Below are 14,939 nucleotides of genomic sequence, written 5' to 3'. Positions count from 1 at the left end.
TGGCCGTCATTAAAGCAGCTCATTATCTTTTTATCTAGACGGAGTAACCAACGTTTTCTCTTCTTCCCTGTCTCTTCCCCCATCTCTCTTCTTCCCTGTCTCTTCCCCTGTCTCTCCTCTCTCCGTCTCTTCTCTTCTTCCCTGTCTCTTCCCCTGTCTCTCCTCTCTCCATCTCTTCTCTTCTTCCCTGTCTCTTCCCCTGTCTCTCCTCTCTCCGTCTCTTCTCTTCTTCCCTGTCTCTTCCCCTGTCTCTCCTCTCTCCGTCTCTTCTCTTCTTCCCTGTCTCTTCCTCTGTCTCTCCTCTCTCCGTCTCTTCTCTCTTCCCTGTCTCTTCCTCTGTCTCTCCTCTCTCCGTCTCTTCTCTCTTCCCTGTCTCTTCCCCTGTCTCTCCTCTCTCCGTCTCTTCTCTCTTCCCTGTCTCTTCCTCTGTCTCTCCTCTCTCCGTCTCTTCTCTCTTCCCTGTCTCTTCCCCTGTCTCTCCTCTATCCGTCTCTTCTCTCTTCCCCTGTCTCTCCTCTCTCCATCTCTTCTCTTCTTCCCTGTCTCTTCCCCTGTCTCTCCTTTCTCTGTCTCTTCTCTCTTCCCCTGTCTCTCCTCTCTCCGTCTCTTCTCTTCTTCCCTGTCTCTTCCCCTGTCTCTCCTCTCTCCGTCTCTTCTCTTCTTCCCTGTCTCTTCCCCTGTCTCTCCTCTCTCCATCTCTTCTCTCTTCCCTGTCTCTTCCTCTGTCTCTCCTCTCTCCGTCTCTTCTCTCTTCCCTGTCTTTTCCCCTGTCTCTCCTCTCTCCGTCTCTTCTCTCTTCCCTGTCTCTTCCTCTGTCTCTCCTCTCTCCGTCTCTTCTCTCTTCCCTGTCTCTTCCCCTGTCTCTCCTCTCTCCGTCTCTTCTCTCTTCCCTGTCTCTTCCCCTGTCTCTCCTCTCTCCGTCTCTTCTCTCTTCCCTGTCTCTTCCCCTGTCTCTCCTCTCTCCGTCTCTTCTCTCTTCCCTGTCTCCTCTCTCCCATGTCTCTCGTCTCTCCCCTGTCTCCTCTCCCGTCTCTCCTCTCTCCCGTCTCACCTCTCTCCCTGTCTCTCGTCTCTCCCCTCTCTCCCGTCTCACCTCTCTGCCGTCTCACCTCTCTCCCATCTCACCTCTCTCCCTGTCTCTCCTCTCTCTGTATCTCCTCTCTCCCCTGTCTCCTCTCTCTGTCTCTCCTCTCTCCCCTGTTACTCCTCTCTCCTCTCTCCCTGTCTCTCTCCTCTGTCTCTCCTCTCCCCCCTGTCTCTCCTCTCTCCCCTGTCTCTCTACTCTCCCCTATTTCTCCCTTCTCCCCTTTCCTGTATCTCTCCCCTCTTCCATGTGTCTATCCTCTCTCTACTCTTCCTCTCCTTCTTCCTGTCTCTCCCCTCTCCTCCCTCCTGTCTCTCCCCTCTCCTCCCTCCTGTCTCTCCCCAGGGTAGTTTCTACGTCCCTAGTGAGAACTGTCTTCAGAGAGCTCACACGTGGCATGGTAGACTCTGTCGCCTCCTACTGGTGGTACACCGAGGCGTACGCTCCTACTACACCACTCTGATGAAGGAGATACCACAGCTGGACCAAGTGGAAATAGGTGAGGCAACAAGATGTTACAATAGCATTTCCTCAATATTTAGCTATGTCTATGTGGCCATCAATCAATTCAATTATTTTGTTGTTCAAAATAAAGTATGATACTTAGTAGACTTGAGCTATGCTGAGCTATGCTGTAGTTTCTCTTGTCTTTTTCTCCACAGAGGAGCTACCTGTGGAAGAAACATTAAATCAGCTCACAATAGAATTACAGGTATGTGGTTTACGAGACATACAGTACTGCTAAAAACCCAAGATCAACATTTTATATTAGCTATGCTTTCTTTCCTATGTTCTACTTGTATTTCCATCAACAATTTGATCTTAACTGTCTAATTAAATAAAGGTTAAATAAATAAAAATAAAATTCCATTATTCATTTTTTAACTTGAACAACGTTGAGGTAACTGCCAAAATAATGGAAACACCAACATAGTGTCCTACTAGGGCGTTGGGCCACCACGAGCCAGAACAGCTTCAATGCATAGATACGACAAGTGTCTGAAACTCTATTGGAGGGATGCAACACCATTCTTCCAAATAAATTCCATAGTTTGGTGTTTTGTTGATGGTGGTGGAAAACACTATCTCAGGCGCCACTCCAGAATCTCCCTTAAATGTTCATTTGAGTTGAGATCTGGTGACTGAGATGGCCATGGCATCTGGTTTACATTGTTTTCATGCTCATCAAACCATTTAGTGACCACTCATGCATGGGGGCATAGCCATGGTAGCCAAACTAATGGCCTTCCCAGCATTTTTATACATGACCCTAAGCATGATGGGATGTTAATTGCTGAATTAAATCAGGAACCACACCTGTGTGGGAGCACAGCCTGCTTTCAATATACTTTGTATCCCTCATTTACTCAAGAGTTTCCATTATTTTGGCAGTTACCTGTACTATATATGGAAGATAGCAGTGGCATCTGGATAAAGTCATTGAGTATATAAATAGATACTATCTGTATCCACTCTCTTCTCCTCCTCTAGGTTCAGGGAGGCCATGAGAAGGAAGCAGAACATATCAGTAGAGACCTGACCCAGCTCTGGTCCACCTAACCTGCCCTTTGACCTCCAACCAGCCTCTAACCAGCACCACACACTGACCCTCGTCTGTCTCCTCTCTCCTCTCCTTCTCTAGCTGCAGGGGGGCCATGAGAAGGTAGCAGAACAGATCAGTAGAGATCTCACCCTGCTCTGCTCCCAGCTGTCGGCTTTGTGGACCCGCTTCCTGGAGGCTGCCGTACCCAACACACATATCCTGTCCCACCTGGCCCAGGAACACCACACACTCAGGGTGAGCCCTAACCCCTGACCTCCTCAGGAACATCACACACCCCCCTAGATACTATCTGATATATTATGAAGCATGCAACACTAGAGGACGAGGCCTTGAACCCTCCAGAGTCCACTATTCTGATTAGGTTTTGTGTGTGAGATAAAACACACCAGCTGATGATTAGTCCCTATAGACCTCAATGCCTTGAATAGACATTATTTCTGAGAATCCCAAATGTAATTTGCATTTAATCATTGGAATGATTCATATTAATGTAAGACTATTCCCACTTCCCACTCAGTGTTGCTAGCAGGTCTTCCAGGCTCTTGTCTCTCACAGTGTTAGTTTCATCTCTCCTGTCTGTCTGTCTGTCTGTCTGTCTGTCTGTCTGTCTGTCTGTCTGTCTGTCTGTCTGTCTGTCTGTCTGTCTGTCTGTCTGTCTGTCTGAGTCATAATGAGCACAGCATGTCTCCATCACAGGAGGTTGGTGACGCCTTAATTGGGGAGGACGGGCTCGTGGTAACGGCTGGAGCAGAATCAGTGGAATGGTATCAAATACATCAAACACATGGTTTGATGCCATTCCATTAGCTCCGTTCCAGCCATTATTGGGCGCTGTCCTCCCCTCAGCAGCCTCCACTGGACTCTCCATATTAGTTTACCTTCAGGGGTTAGTTTCATGGTTCCACCCACAGGAGGGTGGGATTTTAATGAACATTTATTGTGTAATTATTCTAAGGAACAAACATACAGAAACACTGTAACACTGTTTCTTGATGTTCCTGACTCTGTCTTTGTGACTTCATAACAGGAGGCAGGTTTAGTTATACTTTAGTGGGATTTTTGTATTTATTTCTGTTTAACGGATTTTTATAAATGACTCTAAGCATGATGGGATGTGAATTAATTGCTTAGATAACTCACACCTGTGTGGAAGCACCTGCTTTCAATATACTTTGTATCCCTCATTTACTCAAGTGTTTCCATTATTTTGGCAGTTACCAATACTTTTACACCATTTCTCTTTTTGATGTTGTTATTTTGAAGATCAAGTCATGGCCTTTTGTGCAGACAGTACAAACTCGGTAAGTTTCTCAGTGAGGAAATTAAGATTGTTTTTCTTTGTATTTTGTGCCAATGTCAGGTCAGGCGATTTTCAGAGGCATACTTCTTCACAGAACACCCCAAAGAGACATCCCTGACATTTCAAGAGGACCTGTGAGTACTGCCATTCCAGGAGCACAATGATGCAGTTTTATCACTCTGTTTTAGATTTAATTTGATGTTAATGCTTTATCTAAGACATCCTTCTATGAATGGAGAAAAGGTAGGCCTAGTATGTTTGAGTGATTATGACAGATATCTTCTATCTCCTGGTTAAAGGATCAACAGACACTGTCAGATAGCTGTGGAGGTGCGTAACTCCAACTACCTGACCAGGATGCCACCATTACCTGTAGAGTGCCTGGACATTGACGGAGACTGGAACAGCCTGCCTATCATCTTCGAAGACCGATATGTAGAGTCTCCACGGACAGGTGAGTCCAGGATTTCATTCAACAGCGATAGACTTTAACCCTTGGCCTATAATTTCTGCGACCCCACAGAAATCTAATAAAAATAATGCAAAAATCCCCATTAAAATCTGTTTAGGGGCCTCCCGGGTGCATCGCAGTGGTAGCTGTGCCACCAGAGATTCTGGGTTCGAGCCCAGGCTCTATCGCAGCCGGCCGTGACCGGGAGGCCCATGGGGAGGTGCACAATTGGCCCAGCATCGTCCGGGTTAGGGAGGGTTTGGCCGGCAGGAATGTCCTTGTCTTATCTCGCACTAGCGACTCCTGTGGCGCGCCGGGCGCAGTGCACGCCGACCAGGTCACCAGGTGTACGGTGTTTCCTCTGACACATTGGTGTGGCTGGCTTCCGGGTTGGATGTGCATTGTGTCAAGAAGCAGTGCAGTCGGGTTGTGTTTCGGAGGACGCATGGCTCTTGACCTTTGCCTCTCCCGAGTCCATACGGGAGTTGCAGTGATGAGGCAAGACTGCCAATTGGATACCACGAAATTGGTTAAAAAAATAAAAATAAAATAATAATCTGTCTGTTTAAGCTAGAGAGATATGTGTTTTTTTTTTGCATGGGCTGCGTTTCAATCCACTGCGTCTGCCGATGTCGCCCTTCTGCATCTGCGCTGAAAGGTGGCAGAGAGAGAGTGGTGTTTGTCATACCATAAGACATCTAGAAAAATCTGTCTACTTACGAAAACCTCTGTAGCTTCTGAACGGTTTGGCTTACAAACTGTTATGACCACGATGCTCTAGGATGCCCACAAGCCTCATATGTGAAGGCCCCCGGTACCATTTAAAACAATGTATGGAAGTATATATGGAGAAAGTTTAGTATCTAAAATAAGGGGATTAATACATGTCAAATATCTTTCTTATATCTCTCAGATTCAGAACAAATTCAGAACAAACTTCATTTCGATGTTTGGGACTATCTGTTGTTTCCTGGAGTGAATCTGTTATTAAATTGGCTAAGAGCAGTAATGCCAAATTCAATGTTTCATCCAATATATTTTTATATTTTTTTGAATACCTTAAGGGGTCTTAAAATTCAAATCAAATAGCTAAATGATCCTTGGTATGACCTTAAAACAATTCCATATTTTAGCTTAGAGGATTAAAGGCAATTTCCTGACGTTAGCGGCGATCTTGGTCGCTGATAGCTCAACAAGAATTCACCTTTAAGCAGTACGTAGGTAGTTTATCTGTTTTAATTTGAATCCTGACCTGAGTCTGCTTTTATTTTTGCTAACAATACTGTTTTATCTGGTTCAGATCCATACGTATTTAAGTAGTGTAGACCAGTATAATTTAAACATCTAGCATTAGCGTAAGACCTAACATTTTTCTCCATCTTTATGTATAGATTGGGGATCATATGCACCAACACGTCTGCCCACCAGTGAGCAGGCCATCCCCAAGCCTCCTGTCACTGATACAAACATTAGTCCTCCTGCCATGGACCAGCTCGCCAGCTCACCAGCAATACCAACCCAGGAGCCTAAAGACAGTGAGGCTACGTACAGGTCTCTCATAGGAGAGCAGAGCACCAGCGTTATTACTGACAAGATAGGTTCTCCATCTATTGAGACTCCAGACCCAGACCAGGCAGAAACAGACCGGGGAGAGCCAGTCCAGCCAGGGGATCCAGAGGAGCAGACTGAGACAGAAGAGATCTCAGAGGAGAGCCCTGGTTTAGGCCTGAGGTTCCTTACAGTCAGACCCACTGATGTGGATCCGTTCAGAGGAGAGGCAGTGATCTCCTCCAAACACTGTACAGACCCACAACATACTTCTAACAGTGAAGACACAACTTGGAAAGACTTGGAGAACCATCAAGACATCATCACACAGAGATACCAGAACATTATCAGTACAGGAATTGACTTGGATGTAGAAGAGAAGGACGTTGCTATAGACGCCGACAGCAAGGATGTTCCTCTGAGCAGTCTAACCACTAACGCCCAGGCTCCACTCAAAGATCATCCCCTCACGCCCCCTCTACCTACAGACCTGAGGAGAGAAATGGCCAACCGAGGGGTGGGGGTTGGTGGCTCCAAGATCCTAAACCGCTCCCCCTCCGTCATCTCAGACTCTGGCATCGAGAGCGAGCCCAGCTCGATGGCCTGGCCCCTGGATGTTTATCGGACGGGAGGAGGGCGCCCTCTGGAGGAGAGCCTGGTACTGCAGCGCCTGGCAAGGAGAAACCCGGCCCACCGCAGTTCCCTAGAGGGCCTGCAGACAGAGAGCGGAAACAGCAGGGGCAGCCTGCCTAGTGGAGGGGGTGGCAACGCTGGCATCCAGGCCTCCCTCACCTCCATCTCCTCCCTGCCCTACGAGGACGACGAGGAACAGAGGAACCAGCTCAGTAAACTGACCAAGTCTGTCTCAGCTCCTCAGATCTCCAGCCCTGAGGACACAGAAGAGGACCAGGGAGGAGCGGAGGAGGAGGTAGACACGGAGAGCGAGGGGACCAGCGGGTACCACGACCAGGAGGAGGGATACACTACCATCTCCACTGCTGCCACTAATGTAACGACTGGGGATGTGATCAGACACCTGGAGTCCTTATCCGGGGTTAACCACTCCTCTCTGGAGGACATCCAGGAGGGAGAGCTGCCTGAGGTTGGTCTGTTTGACTGGGGAGCAGCTCCGTCACCACCCCAGCAGGTGACCAGAGCTCATCAGGAGAGTGGTTGTGATCTTAAAGAAACTCTTAGATCTAATGAATCTGCTCTGCCAGAGGCCCTGTCAGACACTCAGGACATGAAGGCAGTCTTAAGTGGCATTAGTCGAGTTCCTGAAGTCTTGCTGTTCCAACAGTATGTTGAAGGTCATGATGACGTGAAGGATCCAGCTATAGTCCGTCAGATGGAGGATAAGAACCATCACAGAGGAGATAGCAGTGGTGTGTTAAACTCAGTTGACCCAGGTCTCTGTGAAGTAGAGATCGCCCCCTGTAGCTGTGAGACCAAACCCTGTGAACATGACAGCAGTGTGCTGGTGGCTGATGTGAAGGATAATCCAGTCAGGGATGACTGTCAGAGTCTCCATCAGATTGGGTTGAATGACCTTGTTGACCAGGAACGGCTGGATCATCAACAGACTCCGTCCCAGAGCCTCCATCGGGTCGGGTTGCGTGACCTAGTGGTGGTCTCACAGAGGAAGAGCCTCCATGACCCTAGGCCTATCCCCTCTATCCCCAACCACACAGAGAGACCCATCCACCTCCTAGGCCTTATTGCCAATGATACGGCCAGGCCTGATGACCTCATAGGGCTCCCGGCCAATGAGAGAGAGGAGCTGGATCTCAACGGTCAGACCAAGCTGGCTAAGATCCCCAGTAGCTCGGGGTCAGGGGCGGGCTTGGGGTCAAGCTCAGGGTCAAACTCAGGGTCAGGCCTATCCTTTATGAACAGGAAGATGGTGGAGGTGGTGAATATGTCTGTGTCCTGCGCTCCGACCTGTCTTCCCTTCTCCTCCGTTGTCCGGGACTCACCGTCCATTAGTGGCATCTCCACTCGACAAGCCACATCCCCCATTACCCATCAGCCCCTGGGCTCCTTCGGCATCATCTCTTCGTCCTCGTCCAATGCCCTGGGGCCAGATGATGAAACAAACGAGAGGATGCTGCAGTGAGTTGTTTAATCTTTCTAGTTTTAGAATGAGAAGAAATGCTGCAGTGAGTTGTGGGGAACCAGTCATAGATGTGTGAGAAGTCAGACGTTTTCATTGCTCTTTTTCCTCTTTGATGATGAGTTCTTCTGAGCGTGTGCATATGCATATAACATTGTGATTTCCCATAATGATGCCACCTCTGCCTGCATTGTGTTCCAGTTTCTACAGGTCCAAAGAGGATCTGGTGAAGGAGCTGGTATTCCAGGCAACCCTGTACAGTGACCTCCCTCACCTGGCCTCCGACCTGCCCTACTTCCCCCCTGAGGAGGAGGATGAGGAGTTTGAGGATGGCATACACCTGGTCGTCTGTGTCCACGGCCTTGATGGTGAGACCAATCAATCAACCAATCAATCAAATCAACCAGATCAGCCAGATCCTGATCCACCAGGTTGTATATGTCCATTGCCTAGATGATAAAACATCACACATTGTTGTCCAATGCTAGAACAATAAAGCTTTACTCAAAAGAACTGAATAGTTCAGAATATGGTTTGGGTCCGCCCTCTATACTTACATACTGATCAGGGCCAGGAGTTTAAAGCTGTGTTGTTGTATTGTGGTCCTAGGCAACAGTGCAGACCTTCGCCTGGTGAAGACCTTCATAGAGCTGGGATTACCAGGGTCCAGACTGGACTTCCTCATGTCTGAGAGGAACCAGGTAAAATACTGAGTATTCTGTCCGCACATTAATACAATAAACATTGATTTTAGGGAATCGATAATAGGTATGAGCGAATCCTGTGAATATGCTTTAATTTTAGGCTACGTCTGCCAGATCACCCTTGTAAATAAGTTATTTTCATCTCGGTAGGATTTCCTGGTTAAATAAATGTGAAAATGTGTTGTTTTCCTCTTCCTTGGCTGTAGACTGACACGTTTGCAGATTTTGACACCATGACGGACAGGCTACTAGATGAGATTATCCAGCACATTCAGCTGTACAACCTCACCATTGGACGGATAAGGTCAGTATCCTAACCACTACACAACATTAAAGTCATTCTCCTAACCACCACACAGCATTATGGTCAGTTCTAACCATCACACAACATTAAGGTAAATTCTAACCACCACACAACATTAAGGTCAGTTCTAACCATCACACAACATTAAGGTCAGTTCTAACCACCACACAACATTAAGGTCAGTATCCTAACTACCACACAACATTAAGGTCAGTTCTAACCACCACACAACATTATGGTCAGTTCTAACCACCACACAACATTAAGGTCAGTTCTAACCATCACACAACATTAAGGTCAGTTCTAACCACCACACAACATTAAAGTCATTCTCCTAAACCACACAACATTACAGCAGTTCTAACCACCACACAACATTGGTCAGTTCTAACCACCACACAACATTAAGGTCAGCAGTTCTAACCATCACACAACATTAAGGTCAGGTCAGTTCTAACCACCACACAACATTAAGGTCAGCTCTAACCATCACACAACATTAAGGTCAGTTCTAACCACCACACAACATTAAGGTCAGTTCTAACCACCACACAACATTAAGGTCAGTTCTAACCATCACACAACATTAAGGTCAGTTCTAACCATCACACAACATTACGGTCAGTTCTAACCACCACACAACATTAAGGTCAGTTCTAACCATCACACAACATTAAGGTCAGTATCCTAACTACCACACAACATAAAGACACAGTACAGTAATAGGAGGCAATGGAGAAACAAAATTGATGTAGTATTCTATAAACCCACTAGATGGAGGCATATGAATACATGATGATATTACATGATGATATTCCCTGGCAGGTCCTCAATTGCGTTCACCTTGCATCCTCAGATGTCCTTCCCCTCTGACCTTCTCCAATGGGTTTTGAGAAGAAGACGAGGAGATCTTCCCCACAGCCTTTTATCAATTCGATTTGCTCACCTCCTCCGTCCTCTCTCCTCCGTCCTCTCTCCTCCGTCCTCTCGCCTCCGTCCTCTCGCCTCCGTCCTCTCGCCTCCGTCCTCTCGCCTCCGTCCTCTCGCCTCCGTCCTCTCGCCTCCGTCCTCTCGCCTCCGTCCTCTCGCCTCCGTCCTCTCGCCTCCGTCCTCTCGCCTCCTTTCGAAAAGGTCAAAGTTAATGAAGGAGAGTCAGCGTGGGTGGAAATGTGCTTGCTTGAAATGAGACGGTCCTTCTCCACTCACAAGTCATTGGGCAAATGATGTTCACAGAGGTGCATCCCAAAATAAATATGTAAAGTGATCAAAACAAATGAAGTTATTTTTGCACTGCATTTTATAAAAAATAATAAGTAGTGCATTGTTTTTAAACATGTGCATGTAATTCTCTTCTGACAAAGCAAAAGCTGATTTAAAGGGGTGTGGCAGATTTCCATGTTTTCAGGTCATGGAGGAGAGAAGCGTGGAGGTGGTGGAAATGTGCATTGTAATGTCTGGAATGGAATAAATGAATGGCGTCAAAAATCCATATGTTTGATGAGTTCCATTTATTGTAATCCAGCCATTACAATGAGTCCGTCCTAAAGCCCCTCTGAGTTAGAGGTTTTAATAACCCAGTGATGGCAGATTTCCACGTTTAAATTATTTTATTTAAATCTCGGTTTTCAGGTCATGGAGGAGAGAAGACAGGGAGGATGGACTTTTGCCCAAAAGAGAACCCCCCTGTCTCAGCTCAATTCCAAACCCTATCAAACTGATGGCCAGTTAAAGGCAAGTCAGAGGAGGCTGGTGGGAGGCTACCTGCTGGTTACTGGCCCAATGCTCTAACCACTAGGCTACCTGCTGGCTCATTGTAAATGTCTGGAATGGAATAAATGGACCATGGCTCAAACACTCTAACCACTAGGCTACCTGCTGCCCTTACACTTAACCACAGGCTATGTTTGGCCCAATGCTCTAACCATAGGCTACCTTTTATAACCACTAGGCTACCTTCCATTTATTGTAGGCTACCAGCCATTAACCAATAGGCTACCTGTGCCCTACACTCTAACCACTAGGCTACCTGCTGCCCTTACACTCTAACCACTCCTCTAACCACAGCTACCTGCTGCCCTACACTTAACCACTAGGCTACCTGCTTTACACTCTAACCCTAGGCTAGTGATGAAGGATATTCTAACCATGCACTGTCAATCACCACTAGGCATTGTCTTTGATACCTGAAGAACTGCTACCTGCGTTTAACCATTAGGCTTTTACATTTAAATACCTGGCTAACCAAGGATACCTGCTTTACAGAACAAATTCTTACATTTAGGCTACCTGCTGCCCTTACAAGGCTACCTGCTGCCCTTACACTCTAACCACTAGGATACCTGCTGCCCTTACACTCTAACCACTAGGCTACCTGGCCCTTACACTCTAACCACTAGGCTACCTGGGTTAACCACTAGGCTACCTTGTTAACCACTAGGGGCCCTTACAGAACCAAGGCTACCTGCTGCCCTTACACTCTTTTAACCACTAGGCTTGCTCACACTCTAACCACTAGGCTACCTGATGCCCTTACACTCTCGACCTGCTGCCCTTACACTCTAACCACAGGCTAAACTTTTGGCTACCTGGCCCTTACACTCTAACCACTAGGCTACCTGCTGCCCTTACACTCTAACCACTAGGCTACCTGCTGCCCTTACACTAACCACTAACCACTAACCAGGCTACCTGCTGCCCTTACACTCTAACCACTAGGCTACCTGCTGCCCCGGCATATTTTTCTCCGTAGCATAACACTTATAATGGGTCCAAGTACAGTAATTCATCATGTACAATAATTGCCCTAAATATGCCAATGTTCCTATCTGAGTTTCTGGGTATGCTATTTAAGTATGTATTCTTTTCAACATTGTTAATACTCTGAAAAACTGTGACTAAAGACATGGAGTGCCACAGAAGCAGCTGTCTCTCTCCACATCGCCTCTATACTTAGTGTTAGAGAAAACCGATGAAGAAGTTGTCAGGAGCTGGTGTTGAGGGAAGCTGCCCAGTACTTTGATGATGGTGATACTACTGTAATTAGCAGATGGGAAATGAACATCTAAGGAAATCTAGTGTCTCATTGACTACTGGGACAAAGCAGCTCATTACTCTAGCTTCCACTATCGTAGCCATTAAGACGGCACGACGGCGCCTTGCTTTGGAGGACGATTATTTGAACATTAATCATTTATTTGGAGTTAACAGCAGATTGGATGAGCTACCCTCATCCTGAACACTTTATACTAATAGAGTAAATACCAGGGGGCAAAGAATTGGAGGCACTTATTTCTGTGCATAGCTTCTATTCTGGAGGTCTTGTCATTTGGTACTCTTTTGTCTAACGAGATCTGGGTAGCAGCAGAGTGATTTTTCTGAGTGATCTCTTTTCAACCCTCAGTTTCATCGGTCACTCTCTGGGGAACGTGATCATTCGGTCGGTTCTGACAAGGCCTCGGTTCCGCTGCTACCTGATCAAACTGCACACCTTCCTGTCTCTGTCCGGACCACACCTGGGAACTCTGTACAACAACAGCACGCTGGTCAGCACAGGTGAGGTGGGGAGGGGTCAGTATACCTACCTACTTGGACCTTTGAAATCCTTGCAAAACCTAGGCCATTGTTGACTCAGCATGGAGAATAGAAACAGCTCATTGCAGATATATACTGTCTTACTGCAAGAAGTGTTTCTGATTTTCGTCTTACCATTCTGTGGAGTAATTGCATTCAGCTCTGCTCTGTCCTCCTCCCAGTGTCTTCAAAAGGGGGAGTGTATGTCTAATTCAGAGGACTGTTACAGGTCTGTGGCTGATGCAGAAGCTGAAGAAATCCGGATCGTTGCTGCAGCTTACCTGCAGAGATCATACCGATCCTCGGAAAACATTCCTCTATCTCCTCAGCCAGAAACCAGGTAGATACTGCTATAATGGATGAGGAGCTATACTGTAAGAGCACAATGAGTTTAAATATTCATAAATACATTTGGTCATCTTGTCTTTTTTTGTTTTGTTTTCTCTTTTCCTCTCCATATCATGTGGCTAACTCAGACTCCACTAGCTAGCTCTGTTCTGGGAAGCCCCCCTCCACTGTGTGAGATGAACAAAGCAAAGACACCAAGTAGATGAAACACTTTTTTCTTCGAGCTGTGTCGGGCTGACAAAATGATGCAAACCCTGTCATTTGAAACCCAGCAGTGCACTCCTTTAAAAGCACAGTGACAAGAGACATGAGAAAAAACACCGCTTTATCAGTCGAGGGCTGTCAAACGATGATGATGGCACCAAGTCATACATAAATATAACCTACAAACACTTTTGCTCTCTCTCTGTCTCTGTCTCTCTGTGTCTCTCTCTCTCTCTCTGTCTCTCTGTGTCTCTCTCTCTCTGTCTCTCTCTCTCTCCGCCCTCTGTTTGTCTGGTTTCTCAGGGCTCCAGTTTTTCAAGAATGTGGTGTTGGTGGCATCACCTCAGGACAGATATGTTCCCTTCCACTCTGCCAGGATAGAGATGTGCAGGACTGCACTCAAAGACAGGACCACAGGTTAGCACCACTCACTGCAGCTCCTATTTTCTTATTGTTCTCCACCAAATGTGTCTAAGAAGCATTTCATGACATAATGTACCTATCTCTTTGTTGACGTGCCAATGTGATTACATAAATACAGAAAGCTTTTAACGTTCCGTCAGAGACTGAACCCTAACATGTGTCTGTCTGTGTTTCCACACTGTAGGTCTCCATGTAAACTAACTGACATGCGCTTCTGTCTCCATATCCAAGGTCCAGTGTACACGGAGATGATCAACAACCTACTCCAGCCGTTGGTGGGGTCTAAAGACTGTCGTCTGATTCGCCAGAATGTGTTCCACGCCCTGCCCAACACCGCCAACACTCTGATTGGCCGAGCCGCTCACATCGCTGTGCTCGACTCTGAACTCTTCTTGGAGAAGTTCTTCCTGGTAGCAGGGCTCAACTACTTTAAATAGAACTTCAAACTACTTAAAACAGTATTTCAAACTACATTAAAGGGATACTTCAAGATTTTGGCAATGAAATCCTTTATCTTCATCCCCAGAGTCAGATTAACTTGTGGATACCATTTGATTGTCTCTGTGTGCAGTTTGAAGGAAGTTGCTAACTAGCTTTAGGACAATTGCTAACTAGCGTTAGCACAATGACTGGATGTCTATGGTAACTGCTAGCATGCTACATACCATAGACTTCCTGTCATTGCGCTAATGCTAGTCAGCATTTGCTCACAAAACGTCCTCTAACTTCCTTCATACTGGATGCAGATACATGGACAAAAAATGTATAGAAAAAGGGCTTCATTGCCAAAAACCCGAAGTATCCTTTTAAATAGAGGCTCACCTACTTCAAGTACAGGTTCAAATACTTAAAGTAGATCCACTACTTCAAATAGAGCTGTAGCTACAAATAAACTGTGTGTATGTGTGTATGTATATATGGCTTAGAGAGGTCTTAATGAAGATCTCCTTGTTGTGGTTGACCGGATAGGAGGATTTGGCGAGAGAAAGGGGGTTGCACCACGACTATATTGTGTGTGTAATGTGTGTGTGTGTCTGTGTGTGTGTGCGTATACACACAGTACCAGTCAAAAGTTTGGACACACCTACTCTTACCAAGGTTTAAAAAAAAAAAAACTATTTTCTACATTGTAGAAAGAAAAGTGAAGACATCTAAACTATGAAATAAGACATATGGAATCATGTAGTAAAAGCTCAAAAAACACTAAAATAACACATCCTAGATCTGAATGAATGAAATATTCTTATTAAATACTTTTTTCTTTACATAGTTGAATGTGCTGACAACAAAATCACACAAAAATTATCAATGGAAATCAAATTTATC

General features: G+C 46.2%; 1 protein-coding gene across 1 annotated transcript in view; it reads left to right on the top strand.

Moving 5' to 3' along the window:
• Nucleotides 1-14,691, top strand: part of LOC112229325 (protein FAM135B) — a 46,575-nt gene extending 31,884 nt beyond the window's left edge. The window contains exons 7-19 of the mRNA XM_042310526.1: nucleotides 1,430-1,583; nucleotides 1,747-1,796; nucleotides 2,727-2,882; nucleotides 4,009-4,082; nucleotides 4,248-4,402; nucleotides 5,791-8,059; nucleotides 8,262-8,428; nucleotides 8,670-8,761; nucleotides 8,971-9,068; nucleotides 12,469-12,620; nucleotides 12,868-12,978; nucleotides 13,494-13,607; nucleotides 13,845-14,691. Coding sequence (XP_042166460.1) covers nucleotides 1,430-1,583; nucleotides 1,747-1,796; nucleotides 2,727-2,882; nucleotides 4,009-4,082; nucleotides 4,248-4,402; nucleotides 5,791-8,059; nucleotides 8,262-8,428; nucleotides 8,670-8,761; nucleotides 8,971-9,068; nucleotides 12,469-12,620; nucleotides 12,868-12,978; nucleotides 13,494-13,607; nucleotides 13,845-14,050 — 3,798 coding nt within the window. The 3' untranslated portion in view covers nucleotides 14,051-14,691. The remainder of the gene's footprint in view (nucleotides 1-1,429; nucleotides 1,584-1,746; nucleotides 1,797-2,726; nucleotides 2,883-4,008; nucleotides 4,083-4,247; nucleotides 4,403-5,790; nucleotides 8,060-8,261; nucleotides 8,429-8,669; nucleotides 8,762-8,970; nucleotides 9,069-12,468; nucleotides 12,621-12,867; nucleotides 12,979-13,493; nucleotides 13,608-13,844) is intronic.
• Nucleotides 14,692-14,939: the final 248 nt, after the last annotated feature.

The sequence above is a fragment of the Oncorhynchus tshawytscha genome, linkage group LG31 (assembly GCF_018296145.1).
Source record: "Oncorhynchus tshawytscha isolate Ot180627B linkage group LG31, Otsh_v2.0, whole genome shotgun sequence".
NCBI classification, from domain to species: Eukaryota; Metazoa; Chordata; class Actinopteri; order Salmoniformes; family Salmonidae; genus Oncorhynchus; species Oncorhynchus tshawytscha.
Note: the sequence above shows the minus strand (reverse complement) of the source record. Positions and strands in the feature narration are given on the sequence as shown.